Here is a 24,967-nt window from a genome sequence, read left to right as displayed (position 1 = left end):
ACACACTCTCGATGACCAGATTACTGCTCTCAAATCCACCCTATTAACCTCAATTCACTCGCCCCCCCCCTTTCCCTCCACCGCTCTCGCTCCACTAACCCGCAGCCCTGGAACTCTGCCTCTGTCCGCCTCCTTCACTCTTATGCTCAAGCTGCTGAGCGTTGCTGGCGAAGGTCTAAGCACCAAGCCAACCTTATTCACTTGGAATTTCCTGCCTTAACTCTGTCCTCTCTTCTGCCAGGCAAAACTATTTTTCATCCCTCATTGACGCCCATGCCCGTCACCCCTGCCAACTGTTCCGGACTTCTAACTCTCTTCAGGCCCCCTGTTCCTCCCCCGCCCCCATCCCTCACCCTCAACAATCTGGCCAACCACTTCATCACAAAAATTAACACCACCAGGTCTGAGCTCCCCAAAGTAACCCCTCCCCCATCTCCATCCCCCCCACTCCCAACCCTCTCCCCTACTTTCCCAGCCTTCCCAGCAGTATCCTCAGAGGAGATCTCCTCCCTCCTTGCAAGTGCCACCCTCTCCACCTGTGCTTCGGACCCCAGTCTCGCTCACCTTATAAAAAAACTATCGCCCCTTCCCTCCTCCCCTCCTTAACTCCCATCTTTAACCACTCACTCTCCAACGGCTTCTTCCCCTCTGCCTTCAAACAGGCCCATGTCTCCTCCACCCTAAAAAAACCCTCTCTTGACCCCCACTGCCCCTTCCAGTTATTGTCCTATCTCCCTCCTACCCTTCCTTTCCAAACTCCTAGAATGAGTCGTCTACACTCGCTGTGAATTCCTCAACTCCAATTCTCTCCTGGACCCCCTCCAATCTGGCTTCCATCCCCTCCGCTGCACCGAAACTGACCTCTTGAAGATCACCCATGACCTCCTTCTTGCCAAATCCAATGGCTCCTACTCCATCCTAATCCTCCTCGACCTCTCAGCTGCCTTGGACACTGTCAATCATCCCCTTCTCCTCCACACTTTATCTCACCTTGGCTTCATGGACACCATCCTCTCCTGGTTCTCCTCTTATCTTTCTGGCTGTTCATTCTCGGTCTCCTTCGCGGGCTCCTCCTTCCCCTCCCATCCACTAACTGTAGTAGTTCCTCAAGGGTCAGTTCTTGGCCCTTTTCTGTTCTCCATCTAGACTCACTCCCTTGGTGAACTCAATCCCTCCCATAGCTTCAACTATCATCTCTACGCAGATGACACCCAAATCTACATCTCCTCCCCTGTTCTCTCCCCCTCCCTCCAGGCTCGTATCTCCTCCTGCCTCCAGGATGCCTCCACCTGGATGTCTGCCTGCCACCTAAAACTCAACATGTCGAAAACTGAGCTCCTTATCTTCCCTCCCAAACCCTGTCCTCTCCCTGACTGTCCTCACTGTGGACAGCATGACCATCCTTCCCGTCTCACAGACCCGCAACCTTAGTGTCGTCCTTGACTCTGCTCTCTCATTCACCCCACACATCCAATCTGTCACCAATGCCTGCCGGTCTCACCTTCACAATATCGCCAAGATCCACCCTTTCCTCTCCATCCAAACTGCTACCATGCTGGTACAAGCTCTCATAATATCCCGACTGGATTACTGTGTCAGCCTCCTCTTGGATCTCCCTTCCTCCTGTCTCTCCCCACTCCAGTCTATTCTTCATTCCGCTGCTTGGATCATCTTCCTACAGAAACGCTATGGGCATGTCACTCCCCTCCTCAAAAACCTCTAGTGGTTGCCTATCAACCTTCACACGAAACAAAGCCCGACTGAGAGCTCACCTCCTCCAAGAGGCCTTCCCAGACTGAGCGCCCCCCTTTCCCTCTGCTCCTCCTCCCCTCCCCATTCCCCCTTCTCCTGCCCTCTGCTCTTCCCCCTTCCCCTCCTCTCAGCACTATGCATATCTGTATATATTATTTATTACTCTTTATTTTGTCAATGATATGTATATATCTATGATTCTGTTTTTCTTGATGGTGTTTTGTTTTGTTCTGTTTTGCTTTGCTGTCTGTCTCCCCCATTTATTAATTAATTCATTCAATAGTATTTACTGGGCACTTACTATGTGCAGAGCACTGTACTAAGCGCTTGGAATGAACAAGTCGGCAACAGATAGAGACAGTCCCTGCCGTTTGACGGGCTTACAGTCTAATTGGGGGAGACAGACAAGAACAATGGCAATAAATAGAGTCAAGGGGAAGAACATCTCGTAAAAACAATGGCAACTAAATAGAATCAAGGCGATGTACATTTCATTAACAAAATAAATAGGGTAACAAAAATATATACAGTTGAGCAGACGAGTACAGTGCTGAGGGGATGGGAAGGTAGAGGGGGAGGAGCAGAGGGAAATGGGGGGAAAAGAGGGTTAAGCTGCGGAGAGGTGAAGGGGGGGTGGTAGAGGGAGTAGAGGGAGAAGGGGAGCTAAGTCTAGGAAGACCTCTTGGAGGAGGTGAGTTTTAAGTAGGGTTTTGAAGAGGGGAAAAGAATTAGTTTGGCGGAGGTGAGGAGGGAAGGCGTTCCAGGACCGCGGGAGGACATGGCCCAGGGGTCGACGGCGGGATAGGTGAGACCGAGGGACGGTGAGGAGGTGGGTGGGAGAGGAGCGGAGCGTGCGGGGTGGGCGGTAGAAAGAGAGAAGGGAGGAGAGGTAGGAAGGGGCAAGGTGATGGAGAGCCCTGAAGCCTAGAGTGAGGAGTTTTTGTTTGGAGCGGAGGTCGATAGGCAACCACTGGAGGTGTTTAAGAAGGGGAGTGACATGCCCAGATCGTTTCTGCAGGAAGATGAGCCGGGCAGCGGAGTGAAGAATAGACTGGAGCGGGGCGAGAGAGGAGGAAGGGAGATCAGAGAGAAGGTTGACACTGTAGTCTAGCCGGGATATAACGAGAGCCCGTAGCAGTAAGGTAGCCGTTTAGGTGGAGAGGAAAGGGCGGATCTTGGCGATATTGTAAAGGTGAAACTGGCAGGTCTTGGTAACGGATAGGATGTGTGGGGTGAACTACAGAGACGAGTCAAAGATGACACCGAGATTGCGGGCCCAAGAGACGGGAAGGATGGTCGTGCCATCCACGGTGATAGGGAAGTCTGGGAGAGGACCGGGTTTGGGAGGGAAGATGAGGAGCTCAGTCTTGCTCATGTTGAGTTTTAGGTGGCGGGCAGACATCCAGGTGGAGACATCCTGGAGGCAGGAGGAGATGCGAGCCTGAAGGGAGGGGGAGAGGACAGGGGCGGAGATGTAGATCTGCGTGTCATCTGCATAGAGATGGTAGTCAAAGCCGTGAGAGCGAATGAGTTCACCAAGGGAGTGAGTGTAAATGGAGAACAGAAGAGGGCCAAGAACTGACCCTTGAGGAACTCCAACAGTTAAAGGATGGGAGGGGGAGGAGGAGCCCACGAAGGAGACCGAGAATGACCGGCCAGAGAGGTAAGAGGAGAACCAGGAGAGGACGGAGTCCGTGAAGCCAAGGTGAGATAAGGTATGGAGGAGGAGGGGATGGTCGACAGTGTCAAAGGCAGCAGAGAGGTCAAGGAGGATCAGAATGGAGTAGGAGCCATTGGATTTGGCAAGAAGGAGGTCATGGGTGACCTTAGAGAGAGCGGTCTCGGTAGAGTGGAGAGGACGGAAGCCAGATTGGAGGGGGTCCAGGAGAGAATGGGAATTAAGGAATTCTAAGCAGCAATTGTAGACGACTCGTTCTAGGATTTTGGAAAGGAAGGGTAGTAGGGAGATAGGACGATAACTGGAGGGGGAAGTGGGGTCAAGAGCTGGTTTTTTTAGGATGGGGGAGACGTGGGCATGTTTGAAGGCAGAGGCGAAGGAGCCATTGGAGATTGAGTGGTTAAAAATAGAAGTTAAGGAAGGGAGGAGGGCAGGGGCGATGGTTTTAATAAGGTGAGAGGGAATGGGGTCCGAGGCGCAGGTGGAGGGGGTGGCACTTGCGAGGAGGGAGCAGATCTCATCTGAGGATACTGCAGGGAAGGATGGAAAAGTAGGGGAGAGGGTTGGTTGGGGGGAGGGGAGAGGCGGAGGGGTGACTTTGGGGAGCTCAGACCTGATTGTGTTGATTTTTGTGAGGAAATAGGTGGCCAGATCATTGGGGGTGAGAGATGGGGGAGGGGGAGGAACAGGGGGCCTAAGGAGAGAGTTAAAGGTCCGGAACAATTGGCGGGGGGGACGGGCATGGGTGTCGATGAGGGAGGAGAAGAAGTTTTGCCTGGAGGAGGAGAGGGCCGAGTTAAGGCAGGAAAGGATAAATTTGAAGTGTGTGAGGTCGGCTTGGTGCTTGGACTTTCGCCAGCAGCACTCAGCAGCTCGAGCATAGGAGCTTAGGAGGCGGACAGAGGAGGTGATCCAGGGCTGTGGGTTAGTGGAGCGAGAGCGGCGGAGGGAAAGGGGGGCGAGAGAGTCGAGATGAGTAGAGAGGGTGGAGTTGAGAGCGGAGACCTGATCATCGAGAGTGGGAAGTGAGGACAGGGCGGCAAGGTGAGGAGAGATGCTTTTGGAAAGACGGATGGGATAGAGAGAGCGGAGGTCTCTGTGGGGCAGTAGCGAAGATTTGCAGGGGGAGGGAGTGTGAGAGATGAGGCAGGTGAGAAGGTTATGGTCAGAGAGAGGGATTTCAGAGTTGGTGAGGGAGGAGATAGTGCAGCGGTAGGAGATGACGAGATCGAGGGTGTAACCGAGTCGGTGAGTGGGCGCGGTATGGTGGAGGAGGAGGTTGGCAGAGTCGAGGAGGGATAGCAGGCGGGCGGCAGAGGAGTCATCGGGTACATCCATATGAATGTTGAAGTCTCCGAGGATCAGAGTGGGCAGAGAGAGAGAGAAGGAAGGTGAGAAAGGGGTCTAGGTGGTTGAAGAAGTTGGAGGTGGGACCGGGGGGGCGGTAGATGACAGCGACAAGTATCTGGAGGGGGTGGTAGAGGCGAATGATATGGGCTTCGAAGGAGGGGAAGGAAAGGGAGGGGGGAGGAGGGATAGTGCGGAAGCGGCAACGGGGTGAGAGGAGGAAGCCGACGCCTCCTCCCTTACCGGTGAGTCTGGGGGAGTGGGAGAAGGAGAGGCCTCCGCTGGAGAGAGCGGCGGCGGAGACCGTGTCTTCGGGAGTGAGCCACGTTTCTGAAAGGGCGAGGAGAAGGAGAGAGCGGGAGAGGAAAAGGTCATGGATGAAAGGTAGCTTACCTGTAATAGAGCGGGGGTTCCAGAGGCCACACTTGAAAGTAGCTGTGGGTGCAAGGGGGGGAGGGGGGGAAGGGCGGGGGGAGGGGAGGGTTTGGATGGGAAGGAGGTGGCGGGGCCCTGGACGGGGAGAGGGGGATGAGGGGTAGCGGTGGGACAGGAGGACTGGGATGGGGCGTGGGTGGGGAAGAGAGAAGGGGGTAGGGGGTGAGGAGGTGGTTTGGTGGGGGGGAGAGGAGGGGGAAGAGGGGTAGCGCTGGTAAAGTGGGGTTCTAGGGTGGGGGAGGGGAGGGGGGGAGGAGGCAGAGGAGAGAGCAGGAAAGAGCTGAGCGAGAGAGGGGAAGGAGAGGACAGGAAGGGGCGGGAGGGAGGACGGGGGGAGGAGGGACATGGTGAAGCCAGAGAGGTGGGTGGCAGCACTGACAACAATAAACAGTAACAAATGAAATCGCTAATATAGCAACATGATACAGTATGATACAATACAGTAGTGTTAATAAGCGGGCGATGACCAGGGTGGGGGGTAGGCTCGATTAAAGGCTGACCTGATCAAACTCAAAGTCAGGCAGCTGGTGAGGCCAGAGAGGTGGGTGGCAGCACTGACTACAATAAACAATAACAAGCGAAATTGCTAATATAGCAACATGGTACAGTTAGATACAATACAATAGTGTTAATAAGCAGGTGATGACCAGGGTCGGGAGACGAGCCGACCCTACCCGATCAGACTCAAAGTCAAGCAGCTAGCGGCCAAGAGAGTCTGTGAGCCCGTCATTGGGCAGGGATTGTCTTTATCTCTTGCAGAATTGCCCATTCCAAGTGCTTAGTATAGTGCTCTGCACATAGTAAGCGCTCAATAAATACTATTGAATGAATGAATTGAATTGTATTTATTGAGCGCTTACTATGTGCAGAGCACTGTACTAAGCGCTTGGGATGAACAAGTCGGCAACAGATAGAGACATGAACGTGTACTCGGTGACAGAGATGTTTCACATACAGTTTCAGGTTTAATTTTGACCAAAAAAAGGTCCATACTAAAGGGGGAGGGAGAAGGGGAGGTGAAGAAGGCCACTTGACCTCAAAGTCAATTATTTTCTGAAAATTGGCTGTGTGTAAAGTAGTTTTCCTTCAGGATTTTGGGTTGGGGGGGCGCAAACCTGCAATCCAAGTCAGTACTGTTTCCTTTTTAGTCTCATTAAGAGATTAAATTACTCTTCTTGCTGTTTCTCCCCTTCCTTGTCCCCAAATTACAGTGTTCTATTTTTTTTTACGATGCCAGTTAGTAAGGGGCCATTTTTTGTGTAATGCATGTCTCAAATAGGAATAACGTCAAATACAGTCTTAATCTGAAATCTGTACAGCTCATGCAGGACATTAAATTCCCAGTGAAATTGTTTTCCTCCCCTATTTTTTTTTTTAAATCTCCTCATTCTACAAAGATGCTCATGTGCAAATGCCAAAAGTATTTTTAGACTTCAGGCAGGACAGACATTTTGAGCTTGTAAAGTTCAAAGTCTTGCTAATCTTTATTTTTAAAGTTTTCATAACAACCTCTATTATAATATCACCCGTTAGCAACATGAAAACAGCATAAGGGCCAATGACAGAAGACTGGGAAAAAGTGAAGGCCTATGCCTTAATGGTTTTTCCGGTTTTGACATCTCTTCTCATAACCAAATTCACTTTAGCAACCTGTTTACATCTGTTATACGGATGCTGCCAGGCTAATGCAATAAATTTCACCAAACTTTAAATTAAGCCCATTGATGAAAATGTAAGAAAAAAGTTGCTTTTTATTTTCAAAATAACAAGTATTGTAGAGTGTCTGGTATCCTATAATGAAGGATTTGACACAATGTCCTTCACTGGAATTACACGAAAACTGCCCTAAATTCAGAAACACAAGTACAGAAAGAAAAAATAAACCAAAATCCTGGACAACAAGGAATAACAAGGAATTCAGTTAACTCAGGTGATCAGAGCATGGTGCTAATATGACCAGGACTGCAGGTTCATTCATTCGTATTTATTGAGCGCTTACTATGTGCAGAGCACTGTACTAAGAGCTTCTTATATGGGCTAGGAACCAGGTGTCAAAGCAAGCATTACCCTCCTCCTCCTAGGTCCCTGTTGCCATTTTTGGTTGAACCTTTTATTCCCCCCTACACTGCAGCACGCTGTGTCCAAGCAGGTCTGTCTTGCCGGAAGGATGTTCCCAACGAACCCCGTAACAACATTCTAGCCAAATGACCTAGGGAAAACATGCACTTGGACCACACTGAGTATTGCCAGTGGAAAAAGCTTTTTCTCTTGAGTGGCGAGGGTAGTCTACACACAGGACAATCAAGAGGACCACTAGGCATTTTGCATGTTTGACAACAGGCATTAGGGATAGCTGACAATTTGGCTAGTCTTACTACTGGCAGCCGACGTGGAAAAACACATTATAAAACTTCTCTTAAGATTTGAGTTGACTGCAGATCCTACTGCCACTGCACAGTCAACAGGAAAAATTGAGAAACTCACTGATGAACTCCACAAAACCCTTCCATTCCTCCCCACTCTCATTTCCCTTTCCAAGCCATTGGCAGACACCTCAAAGTAGGCATGTTTACGTTTGTTGATGCTGCATCAGAGAGTACAACAGCAAGGAAATGAAAAATGAAAGGAAGAGAAATATGCAGCACTGTCAGAATTGGAATAAGGGACTGACTGCCTTCTGAAAAGGAGGGATGCAGGTGAAACCCAAGCTGTGCTAGGTTTCCAACAGCCCAGCAGAAAAAAACAAAACAAAAAGAACCAGCTGCTGTGACTGCCAAGCCCTTCCCTCACTAGCAAGTTCCCTCATACAGGGTTGCAAGACCGGGAAGGTAGGGCTGGGGTAAATGGGGGCAACCCTGAGGGAGGAGCTTTAATTTAAGTTCCCTCCCAGATCTCTTTCTCTTCCCTGATCTCACCCTAGCAACGGCAGCAGCTATCTACAAAATACAGTAGTTTTAAAGAATACAAAAACTGCGGAGATACAAAAGGATGGGAGGGAGGGTCAACAGAGCACAGAGGACATGGCTGAGGTGTGGGGAGATAACAGAAAAGCCAGGGGCCAGGAACCGGGGAGGGCGGAATGATGATGATGATGGTATCTGTTAAGCACTTACAATGTGCCAAACACCGTTCTCAGCGCTGGGGTAGATACAAGGTAATCAAGTTGTCTCACGTGGGGCTCACAGTCTTAATCCTCCTTTTTACAGATGAGGTAACTGAGGTGCAGAGAAGTTAAGTGACTTGGCCAAAGTCACACAGCTGACAAGTGGCAGAGCTGGGATTAGAACCCACGACCTGTGACTCCCAAGCCTGGGCTCTTTCTACTAAGCCTTGTTGTTCGCAATGAGGTGATCGGGATCAGGGTTTACGGAGAAGTACACTTGGCAGGAACGAGCCCTGCACTGTGAGCGACAGCACAGCCTAAGTCATCACGCGGTCATGTGATTAGAGGGTTTCTGTGCTTTTTACTTTCTACAAGCTCCAAGTCCCCCAGCAACATGAGACTATCAAGCGGTGTTATCAGCTACCTCGCTGACCTCCGTGCCTCTTGTCTCTCCCTAGGTCCACCCTTCACCCTGCTGCCTGGATCATTTTAAAAATAAGACCTTCGGCCCATGTCTTTTCACTCCTCTAGAACCTACAAGGGTTGCCCTTCAGACAGAAACTCCCTCTCATCGGCTTTAAAGCACTCAATCACCTCATCTCCTCCTACCTTACCTCGCTGATCTACAACCCAGCCCCAAACACTTTGCTCCTCTAGCACCAGCTTACTCACTGTGCCCCTATCGCATCTAACTCACCATCGACCCCTTTCCCACATCCTCCTTTTGGCCTGGAACTCACTCCCTCTCACCTTCAAAGCTCTAGTAAAATCACATATTCTCCAAGAGGCCTTTCTTGACTAAGTCTTCATTTTCCCCACATTCTCTCAACTTCTGTATCACCTATGCACTTGGATCTGTGCCCAGTAAGCACTTGACATTCACGCCACCCTCACCCTCACAATACTTGGATTCATGTCAGTCTCTCCCTCTAAACTGTAAGCTCCTCGTGGACAGGAAATGGGTCTACCCCAAGGTGGTACTGTACCTTCCCAAGTGCACAGTACAGTCTCGTACACATAGTAAATGCGCAATAAATACCATTGATGGATTGCTTGATATGACCTAACCCTTTTTAGCCTCCCTGTGGATAACATATTTCTTTTCCCTTTGCATCTCACAAATACCCCACCAAATTTCAAATCTTAAATTTGAAAGATCTTTTCATTCATTCATTCATTCAATAGTATTTATTGAGCGCTTACTATGTGCAGAGCACTGTACTAAGCGCTTGGAATGTACAAGTCGGCAACAGATAGAGACAGTCCCTGCCCTTTGATGGGCTTACAGTCTAATCGGGGGAGACAGGCAGAGAAGAACAATGGCAATAAATAGAGTCAAGGGGAAGAACATCTCATAAAAACAATGGCAAATAAATAGAATCAGGGTGATGTACATCTCATTAAACAAAACAAAATAAATAGGGTGATAAAGATATATACAGTTGAGAGGACGAGTACAGTGCTGAGGGGGTGGGACAAGAGAGGGAAAGGGGGGAGAAGAGGGTTTAGCTGTGGTGGAGGGGGGGTAGAGGGAAAAGGGGGAGAATTCAGTCTGGGAAGGCCTCTTGGAGGAGGTGAGCTTTAAGTAGGGATTTGAAGAGGGAAAGAGAATTAGATTGGCAGAGGTGAGGAGGGAGGGCATTCCAGGACCGCGGGAGGACGTGGCCCAGGGGTCGACAGCAGGATAGGCGAGACCGAGGGACGGTGAGGAGGTGGGCGGCAGAGGAGCGGAGCGTGCGGGGTGGGCAGTAGAAAGAGAGAAGGGAGGAGAGGTAGGAAGGGGCAAGGTGATGGAGAGCCTTGAAGCCTAGAGTAAGGAGTTTTTGTTTGGAGTGGAGGTTGATAGGCAACCACTGGAGGTGTTTAAGAAGGGGAGTGACATGCCCAGAGCGTTTCTGCGGGAAGATGAGCCGGGCAGCGGAGTGAAGAATAGACTGGAGCGGGGCGAGAGAGGAGGAAGGGAGATCAGAGAGAAGGCTGACACAGTAGTCTAGCCGGGATATAACAAGAGCCTGTAGCAGTAAGGTAGCCGTTTGGGTGGAGAGGAAAGGGCTGATCTTGGCGATATTGTAAAGGTGAGACCGGCAAGTCTTGGTAACGGATCAGATGTGTGGGGTGAACGAGAGAGACGAGTCAAAGATGACACCAAGGTTGCGGTCCTGAGAGACTGGAAGGATGGTCGTACCATCCACGTGATAGGGAAGTCTGGGAGAGGACCGGGTTTGGGAGGGAAGATGAGGAGCTCAGTCTTGCTCATGTTGAGTTTTAGGTGGCGGGCAGACATCCAGGTGGAGACATCCTGGAGGCACGAGGAGATGCGAGCCTGAAGGGAGGGGGAGAGGACAGGGGCGGAGATGTAGATCTGCGTGTCATCTGCGTAGAGATGGCAGTCAAAGCCGTGAGAGCGAATGAGTTCACCAAGGGAGTGAGTGTAAATGGAGAACAGAAGAGGGCCAAGAACTGACCCTTGAGGAACTCCAACAGTTAAAGGATGGGAGGGGGAAGAGGAGCCCACGAAGGAGACCGAGAATGACCGGCCAGAGAGATAAGAGGAGAACCAGGAGAGGACGGAGTCCGTGAAGCCAAGGTGAGATAAGGTGTGGAGGAGAAGGGGATGGTCAACAGTGTCAAAGGCAGCTGAGAGGTCAACGAGGATTAGAATGGAGTAGGAGCCATTGGATTTGGCAAGAAGGAGGTCATGGGTGACCTTAGAGAGAGCAGTCTCGGTAGAGTGGAGGGGACGGAAGCCAGATTGGAGGGGGTCCAGGAGAGAATAGGAGTTAAGGAATTCTAAGCAGCGAGTGTAGACCACTTGTTCTAGGATTTTGGAAAGGAAGGGTAGTAGGGAGATAGGGCAATAACTGGAAGGGGAAGTGGGGTCGAGAGAGGGGTTTTTTAAGATGGGGGAGACGTGGGCATGTTTGAAGGCAGAGAGGAAGGAGCCATTGGAGATTGAGTGGTTAAAAATAGAAGTTAAGGAAGGGAGGAGGGCAGAGGTGATGTTTTTATAAGGTGAGCGGGAATGGGGTCCGAGGCGCAGGTGGAGGGGGTGGCACCTGCGAGGAGGAAGGAGATCTCCTCTGAGGATACTGCAGGGAAGGATGGAAAAGTAGGGGAGAGGGTTGGTGGAGGGGAGAGGGGGAGGGGTGACTTTGGGGAGCTCAGACCTGATTGTGTTGATTTTTATGATGAAGTAGGTGGCCAGATCATTGGGGGTGAGAGATGGGGGAGGGGGAGGAACAGGGGGCCTAAGGAGAGAATTAAAGGTCCGGAACAATTGGCTGGGGTCCAAGTACCTTTTAAAACAACAGAATCAGGGATACTACTTAAGAGATTCTAACTGTACAAGGAGAACTAGACCCATTACGTTTAAACATTAAATTAATAATAATAATAATGATGGTATTTGTTAAGCGCTTACTATGTGCCAAGCACTGTTCTAAGCGCTGGGGCAGATACAAGGTAATCAGGTTGTCCCACGTGGGGCTCACAGTCTTAATCCCCATTTTACAGATGAGGTAATTGAGGCACAGAGAAAGTAAGTGACTTGTGCAAAGTCACACAGCTGCTAAGTGGCGGAGGCAGGATTAGAACCCAGGACTTCTGACTCCCAAGCCCAGGCTCTTTCCACTAAGCCACGCTGCTTCTCTAATTACACAGCAGTCTTTGATTAAATACTAACATTTTAGAGAAACAGACATTTCCATCTACAAACCTGTGTTCTTTGTCTTCTGTTGGCTGCAAGCTTGATTCTTTGTTCTCTGTGCTGTCAGGTAGACCATTTGTTGTCATAGGAGCTGATAATGAAGACTTTGGTCGATTTACCGGTCTTGGGGTTCCAGGACCATTGACATTGGATCTATGATAAGTTAATAGGTATTTCTTAGGATGCAAATACACAAATTATCCCTCAAAATACACATTCATATTCTGGAAAATAAACCTGTTAAATCCCTTTAAACTGTTACACTTAGGCCAATAAAATCCTTAATAAAGGGAAGTTGAACAAATTGGAAATGTTCATTCTTCTAGTATTACTCAGAGGCCACTCATTAAAATTAACTTACCTTTCAGTGTAACCAGGTGAGTTTCCAGGAAACATAACACCATTCATCCGGCTTAAACTATTGGTACTAGTCTTCCTAAAAGAAACAAGAACATTCTACTAGACAAATGAATTGTTACAGTGCTTTAAATTTGGAAATTCTTTTACTAGAGAAATCTTTTCAGGGACAAGAATCAGAAATCTCAACACCTGAACAAAAAGTAAAACAAGACTCAGTAGCCGATACGTTAAAAGTGTGCGTTCCCATGCAAGTTTCCAGGCGGACTCTCTTTCTAGAGAAGTAATTTGGTGATATTCTAGCCCACCTAGGCCCCAGTCCATTGGAAGACTAGCTTCACAAAAAGCCCATAAGACTCAGATTATTTCTATTCTAAAAGGGGGTTTATAACACTGCAGTCTTTTAAACCTAAAGAAAGCAGTTGCTGAGTTTTTAAACACAAACCTTTCATATTAAATTTTTTACTAGCTATTATGGGTAGGGTAACCAGACGCCCCAATTTTTGCTGCCTTGTTCCAGTACGGCAAGAAAAGTTCTAAGAACACACAAAAACGCCATGGCTGAGGTAATATAAACCAGGCATACCTGTGCAAACAATCTATGCAGTGCCCCAGCTGCATACACACTACAGCATGTTCCTTTTCCCCCCGCCTACTTCCCTCTAGACTGTAAACTTGTTACAGACAGGGAACGTGTCTGCTAATTCTGTTATATTATACTTCCCCAAGTGCTTAGTACAATGCTCTGCACATGGCAGGCACTCAGTACCACCTATTGATTGCCTGGTCCGTGGAGACCTTCAGCAGTGAGGAAGAGAAAACACAGAGAAAGGGGTGAACCCGTTTTTCATGTTACAGCTGGGCCCATCAACCTCCAAGTTCAGGACCTGCAGTATTACCCATTCACAGGCAGGGCTTTTTTTAGGGCCCTCCTCCCCCTGCCAGCATCCAGGAAGTGAAGACTGCAACCCCTACTTCTCAACCCCCACTCCCACCCCCCAGGTCCTCTGGCCCATCTATTCTGCACCCATAGCACTCTGAACACAACTTACTTTATTATATAACCACTCACTCATCTCCATTTCTGTTTTTCCTTCCTCCTCTTTCTGTAAAATCTTCTGTGCTCAACTCCCCTGCTAAACTGTAAGCAGACTAAGGACAGGGACTGTGTCCCATAACAGTACTCTCCCAAGGGTTTAGTCTAGTGCTCTGCAGATAGGAGGCACTCAGTCTGTTTGATAGTGAGTGGAAAAAAAATGCTAGGTTTCCTCTAGAGATGCAGGTGATACTGTCTGTGGTACTTATCAGCACAGAGTAGCAGGCCTCCAACCACCCCATTTATTTTGTCCACCTTGGACAAAATTACCCTTAAGCACTAGACTGTGCAATCACCTGTTCTGGCTTTATTCTTGAACTGTGCCTCAGTTTAATGTTCATTAGCTGTGGGGTACAGATAACTTGCACACTTGCCAGGAGATTTAAGAAAAAGCATTTTAAAAGAGGAAGTAATCTTTTCCCCCCACTCACCGGTGTCAAATAATGATGATGCATCAACAGAGAATGAAAGAAGTTCTCCCTCTCCACCCAAACAACTACCACCCTGGCTCAATGTCTCGTCATATCATGGTTAGATTAGTCAATCAGTCTCCAGGCCCACCCTCTTCTGTCTGCACTACACGCTGCTGCCTGGGTTATTTTCCTGAAATTAATTTTGCTGCCATTTGGCCATACATCTCTTCGCTTCTCAAAAACTTCCATTTCCCTCCTCATCAAGCAAATTCCTCAACACTGGCTTCGAACTCTCCAGCAGCTTTCCCCATCTTTACACATTGATTCTCCAAGCACTTTTCTCCAGCTTGCATCCTTTGCTCCTCCCATGTTAGCTCTTTTAAATTTAGAAGGCTCGACTCCCCTGCCTTTGACCCCTTACCTATTCTATTCCTTGAGCCTGGCACTTCTCACCTCAAATCCAACAGACCCTAGCTCTCATCATCTTCAAAGCCCCCCTCAAATCCCAGTTTCTCCCAGAATTGAGAGAACTCAATTGATCCAAGGTGGGCTACCCCAACAGCCATCCCTAGCACTCTGCACAATTGGCATAATTGAAGGGGACACACACACACACACACACACACACACACACCATAAATCTAGGATACAACTTTAAATTGTTTTACCCAATTAATTTAATGGCATTGGGCATGGAATTCTCAAAACTCAGGCTTTCTTCCTGATAGGGGGCACCACAAAACAGCAAAATAAGGTAAGGCTGTGAGGGAGGGAGAGGCATGAATCAAACCCAAGTTAAAGAAACAGAAGATTGCAAAAGCCAGTACTAAGAGTTCTATACTTACTCTGTACAAGGTTGAATACAGCTGACAACCATCACATTCTGCAACAAAAAAATTAGTGATCTAATAAGAGAAAATGAACCATGTCACAGCAAAAAGCAAGCCATTTTTTATTTTACTTTTCACATGTGTAGTATTCATAAATTGATAAATAAGGACATTGTATCCTATTGCAATAGGCTGATGCTTGAAATCAAATTAACGGTCCTGATTCAGAGCTGAAGTACATTTTAAATTTGGTTTCAAGTACATTTAAACAGGTTTATGGTGGAATATATGAAAAATATACATTGCTCTTATGAAAAAATAAAAGGTGTGTATCATCCATCAGAATCATTCCATGAGATAGGCATCTATTTTTCCCTCTGAAAAGTTAAGAAACCCATCAAGCTACAAATGACCAGCCATGTATGTCAGTCATGTATCTGCTGAAGCGTGACAGGAACTGCTATGGTGGGCATGTGTGTGTGTGTTTGGGGGGGGGGGGGAGTGTTCAATGTGGTCATGAGGCCTTCCTCAGGTCTAACGTGGGTTGGTTCTGGTTTCGGAGCGCTGCCAGAACAACTGGAATGATTCTTCGGAATTATCCACCTACAGCACCCTCAAAACCAGAGAAAACCCAGTCTGGATTGACTGAGGACACCTAATACCCCTTACTTGCGGGGGTGGGGGCAGGATTTTGTTTTTAAGGGTACTTGTTAAGAGCTTACTATGTGTCGGGCACTGCTTTAAGTGCTGGGATAGATACACACTAATCAGGTTGGACAAAGTCCATGTCCCATGCGGGGTTTCACAATTGGAAGGAGGAGGATTTAATTCCTCCGGAATTAAATTCAGAGAAGCAGCACGGCCTAGTGGAGAGAGTGCAGGCCTGGGAGTCAGAGGGCCTTGGGTTCTAATCCCTGCTCTGCCACTCGTCTGCTGTGTGACCTTGGGCAAGTCACTTCACTCTCTGTGCCTCAGTTACCTCATCTGCAATACAGAGATTAAGACTGAGCCCCATGGGGGACAGGGACTGTGTCTAATGTGACAAACTCGTATCTACCCCAGCACTTGGTACAGTAAGCACATAGTAAGCGCTTAAATACCATTAAAAAAAAATCCCATTTTACAGATGAGGTACCAAGGCACAGAAAACCTTAGTGACTTGCCCGAGGTCACCCATCAGGCAAGTGGCAGGGCCGGCATTAAAACCCAGGTCCTCTGACTCCCAGGCCCCTGCTCGTTCCACTAAGACCGGATAGTATGAACATATGGACAGTTTTAGTTATGCATGCCTAATTGTGATATTAGGCAATTCAATTTAAATACCATTACAACATACCTTTTCTATTCCTCTAAGAAATTTATCTGTTCCTGTGTAGTTTCTCCTTGGATCCGTTAGTAGTTCACAAAGTCGTTGAATAGTGAAAGGGGTGCTGCAATAAAATATCATTTGGTTATTAGAATTATCTGTTGTTCTGCTCACCCAACAGGTTTTACCTGCACATCAGAACCATCAAGAATCAATTCCTCTTTCCGCCTCTAAGCACTCCCCTCAACTAGCTCAAAGGGGTAAAACACACTTTAAAAAAAAAACAACAAACAACAAAATTTAAAGTCAAAATTTATATCAGCCTTTGAGGGGGCTGATTTTGTGGTTGACATTTGCATCATCATGACATTTACCAGGGACTCCTGCCCTCCTAAAGGCCATTAATGACTCCTCCCCATGTTATGCCATGAAATGGAAATAAGGGCATTCAATTCCTTCTTGTATCCAAAAAACACTCACCTTTCTAATTTCAAAGGTAGCTATTTGCCTAAGGAAAGAGTGCTTAAGCTGTCCTACATTATACAACACAGGAGACCACAATCATTCTATAAATGCTTACTTGTGGACATGTGTTGACCTTATTCACCAAATTATTCATACCATACCAAGAGTGATTAACACCATGGTAAGACTGAAGACACACCACATGCACAGGCCAAGTCATTTTGAAAATACAAGTGCCTTATAGTTTCAATTATTGTTTACCAACATTTGGGCTCTTGTGAAAGAGAATTCTAACCACATGTCAAACGTGGCATAGCTTGCTTGGCTAGAGTTCTAAAATAAGAGAAAACATCGCTTAGTTTAAGAGTGTGTCTGCTGTAAATTGGGGACCATAAAAACACATATACACACACACCACAAAATGCTAGAAATGTATTCATTTAAAAACACTTCCTAAAGGTCCAGCAGTCACATTTTGATAATATCCCATTCTCCATTATACCAAAATGGTTTATTCCTTGCAAAATTATTACAATTGAACAGTACACAAAAATAATTCAAGTTTTAATAAATTTAGCTTTAAAAAAATCAAAAGTGATACAGTTCATTAACACAGAGTATTTATAAAAGGCATATGCTGTCCATCAAATGAGCTTCTAATGGTAACAAGTATACCCACACACATACAATTAATTAATCATTGATATATAATGAGCACTCATTGTGTGCAGAACCCTGTACTAAGTGCTTGGGAAAGTACAATACAACAGAGTTGGTAGACAAGATCCCTGTTCACAAGGCGCTTACACTGGACACTGGGAGACAATCGTTAAAATAGATAAGGAATACGGGAAATGGTGCATAAAATATTTACATAAATATTGTGGGGTTGGAGTGAGAATCTGGGTGTTTAAGGAGTACACAGCCAAGTTCACAATCGTTGCAGAAGGGAGGGTGGATAAGGGAAATAGGAGGCTTAGTCTGGTAAGGCCTCTTGGAGGAGAGATTTGAGCAAGGGTTTTGAAGGTGGGGAGGGTGGTGGATTGTCAGATACGAAGAAGGAGGAAATTCCAGGCCTGAGGGAGAAAACGAGCAAGGGGTCAGTGGGGGGATAGACAAGGTGGAGGTAAGGAAAGCCGATCGGCATTAGAAGAGTGGAGTATGCAGGCTAGGTTGAAGTTGGAAATCAGCGAGGTTAGAGGCAGGAGAGAGAGCTGATTGAGTGTCATAAGTCCATGGCACAACATGACACAGTTTTCATTACAAGAAGCAATGGAGCCACTATCAAAGATTTCTCAGTTTAATTCAGTAAAACCTATGTTATCCAACATTTAGAAAATTCTAGAAGTTAGCATTTCTGAGACACCCGCGCCTCCCCCAACCCCTCCAGCCCCCCCATACAAAACTTCAACTGAATAATTGGGGATGACACTGGAGCAATTCAAGGCCAAAATATTGGAGAATGGTGAAATTATCAATGAGTGGAAAGTTGTTCTTTCTGTCTGTAGCCACTATTGTCATCAACTTATTACTCAGTATATATTTTAAGTGTGGTACTATCACCTCTTGATTGGTGGGTACTTATATATTATTTTACTCCTAAATAATTTTCCTATAACGTGGAGGTTGCATTTTTACAGAATCCCAAGTTATGGAAAACGTGTGTTGTACTTACTGCAATCGTGCACATACACAGTTTCTTCCTACATTATAAACACAAGCTCATGATTCAGGAAGAATGTGCTTTAATTCTGATGGCTTCTGGCCAGAACATGTAGTGAAAACTTGTCCTGGCAGAACTGACTGCATTTTCATTGCAATACTTCCACAGAAATCCATCAATACGTATAATTTTTAACCATAATTTTTAGTCAACTGGCATACTCCGTTACATCAATTTACTCAATAAAGCTTTTCATGTTTTAAGAAATAATTTCATTTGAAAGAAAGGATTCTCTCAATCTCTCAGAAACACTCAGTCCGTGTAAAGGTGCCCTGAAAGAATTTCCGCCCATTAGTTTATCTTTGAAAAATTCAGCTTCACATAGCCAAGGAATCTTCTTCAGGCAGGAACTAAAAACTGAATTAACATGAAGAAAGGTGCACGCTTCTGTACAAAACAGGTACTTGGTAAATACCGTTGATGTCAGCAAAGTTAACCAAGATGCTCTTGCACAGAGCTTCTCTGATTATTGCGATCACTGATATTTCAACGCCTATTTTTTGCAGAGGAAGACAGTAGGTAATGTCCCTACTGAGGGATAGCTTAAAATGAAAAATACCCCGATTTTAGGGAAAGAACTTTTAGATTTTGCTTGTAGGATTGTCAAAGAAAACTTACACAGTTCTGGAATCTGACTGCACATGGACACAAAACTCCTGCAACACGTCCAATGTGAAGCATCAACAGAACTACCTCAATACTCCAATGTTTATCAGGCTACCGTATTTAAGGAACTGTACTAGGCAAGCAAAAATAAGAGTAGACCAAGGATACCATATAGTCAATGCAAGATTGTTTCAGAAGAAGCCCCATCTTTCACTACATCCTAATGTATGGAAGAAGCATTTTGCTGATCGTTGTGGGCAGGGAATGGGTCTCCCAACTCTGTTAGACTGGATTCTCCCAGGTGCTTAATCCAGTGCTCCGCACCCAGTAAGTGCCCAATAAATACCACTGATTGATTTTTTTGTGAATGCACTACTGCCATACACTCAGCTGTTCCCAGGTGTACTGAAAGAGTTAACAATTCCACCCCACAGGAGTAAATCTAAGCTCTGGGTAAACGGTGCTCCACATTTGCAGCAATGTTAAAGTCAATCGTTTAGTTTCACTGGGCAATACTCTCGAACCCCAAACTCTTCAATAAAAACTGCTGGCTGTACTGTAATTTATTCACTCTCTACCTGTTGTGAGGACAAAACTCTGCTTCGGGCAAAAGTTCATCAGTCCATGCATTCAGAATCCAAATTCCTATATAACTGCTTTCCATGCAGGTAGTGGTTCAAAACAGCCCAACAGCCAGAATAAAGAAAGAACAGAGTAATACAGAGTTTTATCCACCACCTCCAAATCCACATGTGAAACATGTTAATAGACAAATATATTTAAGCTTGCAATTTATTACACTCCTTTAGGGAAGTGTATTAATTTCCTTTGGAACAATATTACTGATATTAATACTAGTAACTGTACAAAATTTATATGCTCATAAATTTGAACACCAATTTTGAGGAGAAGAATTAGTAACGTGTTTAGTGCTAATGACTATGCCCTAAAATATCAGTTATGAGATTTAGAAATTTTCAAATTAGCTATGGTACAATATTACATTCTTGATCACTGTAACCTCAACTGATGAGGCATGGCAGTGGGCTGTTCGCTCTTCTCAATGTGAGGCTTCAGAAAAGGTCATGTATCAAGAGATTAACTGAAAACAGGGGTCAGGTGTTGCAAAAAAGTGGATACATGAGCAAAATGAAGGACTACTTTAAGCTGGGGAATGGATTGATGGCTGCACACTCGCCTTCTCTTTCCCTTCCACACAAATAAAATCTGTCAGGCAGCCTCAGCAAGTAGACAGCTAACCACTTTTTACACTCAGTTCTGCCATAACCTGGGTTCTGCAATCAACATCTTAGCTAGAACGCAATTAGGGAATGTGTGTCCGAAAAAGTGAACCTATTTGGGCTCAGCGTGCCGCTGAAGAAACTGCTCAGGCACATGTGCATGCCGTTACAACAGGTGAAAACTGAAACGGCACAGATTTTCATTAACAGGAGGTTCTGCAAGAATGCAACTCTCGCATTACAAGAGAACTGGTTAATAATAATAATAATAATGTTGGTATTTGTTAAGCGCTTACTATGTGCAGAGCACTGTTCTAAGCGCTGGGGTAGACACAGGGGAATCAGGTTGTCCCATTCAATAGTATTTATTCAATAGTATTTATTGAGCGCTTACTATGTGCAGAGCACTGTACTAAGCGCTTGGGATGAACAAGTCGGCAACAGATAGAGACAGTCCCTGCCGTTTGACGGGCTTACAGTCTAATCGGGGGAGACGGACAGACAAGAACAATGGCAATAAACAGCGTCAAGGGGAAGAACATCTCGTAAAAACAATGGCAACTAAATAGAATCAAGGCGATGTACAATTCATTAACAAAATAAATAGGGTAACGAAAATATATACAGTTGAGCGGACGAGTACAGTGCTGTGGGGATGGGAAGGGGGGCTCACAGTCTTAATCCCCATTTTACAGATGAGGGAACTGAGACACAGAGAAGTGAAGTGACTTGCCCACAGTCACACAGCTGACAAGTGGCAGAGCTGGGATTTGAACTCATGAGCCCTGACTTCAAAGCCCGTGCTCTTTCCACTGCGCCACGCTGCTTCTCATGCGCCACACTGCTTCTCATGCGCCACGCTGCTTCTCATGGTTGTATCTCTCTGGATAACTGGTTGTATCTCTCACAGAACTTCTTAAAACCCAACAGATGGCTCAAGACCATCAAATTAATTTAGGCCTTAATGTGACCGTCAGAAGTGAATTCAGGTTAGAATACTGTCATGAACTGCCTCTTAGGAATATAGTTTATCTTTTAACGAGAAATTGATTTCTGTAAATTAACATGAGTTGGTAATAGCTGTCTCAGACCCAACCAACCTGAATTTGAAGGCTTTACCGCTGAGGTAGTTAGGAAAATATCCCACCCAGGCAGGGAAAGCCTCAGATGTATCTCCAAAGAAATTTCAAATTTAGGAAATGAGTTCAGAATGTCAGCTAAAAACCAAAACCCCAATCGAAAGGGTATAAACTCTGAATGGGCATACAACTATAGGAGGAAGGGGGAGAAAGACTGCTGATGATTAATCTCTTAGAGAGAAAATTAATTGAAATCTACAAAATGCCCAACCAATAAAGTGTGTGTGGGAGGGGAGAGAGAATCATCTCAAAAAAATTCCTTAGGGCCCAGTTTGTTTTAATTACAAAAGAAAGCTGCCAATTAACAAGAGGCAAATCTTGCTAAAATCAACCCACGGCTACCAAGAGTGACTAATAATGGGAATCGAATTGGTGTAAAATGGAGAAATTAATGGCAACTTTGTATCGTCAACCTCAAGTGGGAAGATAAATATTCTTGGATTTTTCAAAAACAGAATCGGAAAGGAGATTAGCAAATAGAGTGATCCCAGAAATGAGTGTGGCCAATTCTTTGAAACATGCTAGAAATGAAATCCGACCTGACATAACTATTAAACAGACCACCACCACGCCCCGCCAAAAAAAAATTCTGCTACTTAAATCAAATCTGACAGAGCATTTTTCAAAACGGAGATAAAACCCCCTAAGGTCAAGTGTAGCCAAAAGGGAATTCTTGGACATCATAGAGCATATTCCTTTTCTAATCCTTGATCTTGGCCTGTGAGAAGAGGGTAAGACTATAACCTGTTTCAATTTAATGGCCCAATAAGGAGGAATAACATTCTGGAGAGTAACAATAAGGAACCCCCCCCCCCCCAAAAAAAACTCGAAATGGATGTTCTCCTCCAAAAATAACTCTGATCTACTACCTCAGACTATAAAGTGCTTCCATAGGTTTGGCGGTTGAAATCTACAGGGAAGAAGGCTACAAATAACACATGTACAGTGCTTAAAAAAAGGCTGACAGAAAGAAGAAGAAGAATTTTCACCTTAAAAATTGCTACAGAGAAAGAGGCAGTACCAAGTATATTCAGTCAGTTCTGCCATAACGTGAGTTTTCAAGGGTTTTGGCTAGGTTAGGGAATTAAAGAAAGTTCATTTGACTTCCAGCCCACACTTCACTCAGCTGCCCAGTTCATTTTTCCCCCAAACACTGTTCTGTTCATGTCTCTCCATACTCAAAAGCCTCCCATCCTAAAGGCTTTAAAGCATTCAATCAACTCGCTCCCACATACTAATACTCGCTCTTCTCCCACTACATCTTCCCACCCAACTGCCATTTCAGCACTTGGCTGTTCAGTCACCTTAGCATTTTTGTGCATATCTTTGTACTCTGTCGCTTCCCTAGCTGTAATTTACTTGAGCACATCTCCTCCGGTACATTGCAAACTCCATGAGGGCAGGGATCATGTCTCCTAATTCTAATGTACTCTCCCAAACGCAGGGCTCTGCACACTCAAGACACTAATGGGTTGACTCACAATGTGTCAGAAGAGTCTGTGTGCAAATACAGTACACACACATGAAGCATTAGAATGGATGAGTACTACAGCACAAGTGTTCCTGAACATGAGGTTTAAATGAACACAACCCCTGTACCATAGGAGAACCGTGTCAACTCTTAGCATGGCTCAGTGGAAAGAGCACGGGCTTGGGAGTCAGAGGTCATGGGTTCTAATCCCAGCTCCGCCGCTTGACAGCTGTGTGACTTTGGGCAGGTCACTTAACTTCTTTGTGCCTCAGTTACCTAATCTGTAAAATGGGGATTCAGACTGTGAGTCCCCCGTGGGACAACCTGATTACCATGTATTCCCCCCAGTGCTTAGAACAGTGCTTGGCACATAGTAAGTGCTTAACAAATGCCACCATTATTATTATTATTAACTCTTCATCATTAAGACCCCTCAAACTCCCCAGACACATCTGTTGAAATGGCATGCGAAAACCCCCCACTTTCAGGCCTCGGCAGTATATCATGGTTGCTTTTACTCTTTCACTTTCAAATTTGGGGGTTGAAAAAAATTGGCATAGATAGATCAGAAGTAGGGTTGCTAAGTCAACTGTTCTTTTCTCACGCCTCAAGAGTCAAGATTGTTTTCTGCTTTAATGAAACAATGAAAAAAACTGTTTGGATTTAGCATAATTCACATTCTTTCATTCATGCTAAAGAATGCGCTGGAAAACCAGGTAAGAAGTTTTGTTACATCACTTTGACCTCAAAATACGTAGCAAAAAGAAGTCCCACTTATTGAGCAGAAAATGCCTAGCTAAATAACCCAATCTGATGCTAAAACACTGCTACCTACGAAACATGCTAGCCTGTAGAAAAATTACTAGAAAGCAAGGAGCTTGTGGACACGTCTGATTGTACAGACTTGTGGCAGGAAGGCTGACTGCTTTATTTAGCAGGTTTTGCATATGTGGAACCAGTGCAGGATGCCACCTGGTCTTCAGAAAATAGGATTAGGAATATTCTCTACAGACAAGGGTGGTTGACAGGAAAGAAAAGCACAAACATTATGGGCATCATGGAGCTGTTTCACATGCGCACCTAATACAGGGAGCTCTTAGTCCCCACTGTAAAGAACAGTTGAGCTCCCAGCAGACAGGGGTTGGCAAACTGAAATTGCATGGTCTAGCAGACAGAGCTCAGTCCTGGGAGTCAGAAGGACCTGGGTTCTAATCCCAGCTCTGCCGCTAGTCTGCTGCGTGACCTTGGGCAAGTCACAACTTCTCTGGACCTCAGTTACCAAATCTGTAAAATGGGGATTATGTGGGACGGGGACTGTGTCCAAACTGATTAGCCTGTATCTACTCCAATGCTTAGTACAGTGCCTGGCACATAAGCAGCGCTTAATACCATTTTTTTTTTTTAAATAAAATATAAAAACCTGGTGGCGCCAAGAGAGAGAGAAAGAGAGAGAGTCATCAATGAGGCTCTCAGGGACATTGTAAAGCAGTCCTTACTCCCCCAGGAAGCAAAGCTTACTTACCACAACCTGAGTTCTCTGAAGGGGTGTAGACACGTCAGATGATCATTCTGGTAGCCGCTTCAGGTACCCATGGCCTCTTCCTTGTAAAGCGTGAAGGGCTGCCTCCCTAGATAGCAGACAGCCTGACCAGAAAGAGGTTAGGCTCCGTCCCCTCCCTTGTTCTTAGGGAGGCGGGGCCCCTCTCCCCGCCAGTTTCCCGACAAAGCCAGAGCCCTGCTGAAGAGAGCACAAAGAGAAAAAGGCGCCACCCTCGAGAGAGGAAAGGACGGTGGCTGTGATCATCTGGTGTGTCTTCATACCTTCAGAGAACTTTGGTTATGGTGAGTAACCCTTGCTTCTCCAGAGGTCAGTGTGGGACACACCAGATGATCACTCTGGTAGATGCTGCAACTGGTCCCAGAAAGGTGGTAAGACTGAGGGAGGCTACAGAAACATGTGCAGCAGGATGGCGCTACTAGAAGCAAGCAAGCAAGCCTCTCTTTTAAAGGCTGCCCTGACAAATGTAAGCAGAGTCTTCCACAGAGACGGCAAAGGGCTGGTGGGTGGAAACCAGCCCTGGGAGGGTCAATCTCATCCCTTTAGTACAATAGCAAGTGTAGTTGACATCAACAACCTCTCTGAGACAGCCTGTGCCATGAAGCCAGAGTTCCAGAAGACAAAAGGGCCGGTGTTCAAACCTGCATGCTTCTTGCAATCTGCTTGCTCCCTCCAAGTGAGAGACTGTAGCCCTACACCCAACTGAGAATGGAGTGCACAAGGGAGTTTCCAACATTACTG

General features: G+C 46.1%; 1 protein-coding gene across 3 annotated transcripts in view; it reads right to left on the bottom strand.

The window, feature by feature from the left end:
• Window positions 1-24,967, bottom strand: part of PPP4R2 (protein phosphatase 4 regulatory subunit 2) — a 53,881-nt gene that overhangs the window by 5,564 nt on the left and 23,350 nt on the right. For 2 of the 3 annotated variants that reach the window (XM_029050967.2, XM_029050968.2), the window contains 4 exons: window positions 16,054-16,147; window positions 14,733-14,770; window positions 12,383-12,457; window positions 12,031-12,174 (listed from right to left, as the gene is read on the bottom strand). In XM_029050967.2, coding sequence (XP_028906800.1) covers window positions 12,031-12,174; window positions 12,383-12,457; window positions 14,733-14,770; window positions 16,054-16,147 — 351 coding nt within the window. Of the gene's footprint in view, window positions 1-12,030; window positions 12,175-12,382; window positions 12,458-14,732; window positions 14,771-16,053; window positions 16,148-24,190; window positions 24,308-24,967 lie in introns of those variants that run through there. The other variant, XM_029050969.2, reaches the window with a different exon arrangement.

Source organism: Ornithorhynchus anatinus, chromosome X1, assembly GCF_004115215.2.
Source record: "Ornithorhynchus anatinus isolate Pmale09 chromosome X1, mOrnAna1.pri.v4, whole genome shotgun sequence".
Taxonomy (NCBI): domain Eukaryota; kingdom Metazoa; phylum Chordata; class Mammalia; order Monotremata; family Ornithorhynchidae; genus Ornithorhynchus; species Ornithorhynchus anatinus.
This window is presented reverse-complemented; position numbering and strand designations above follow the sequence as displayed.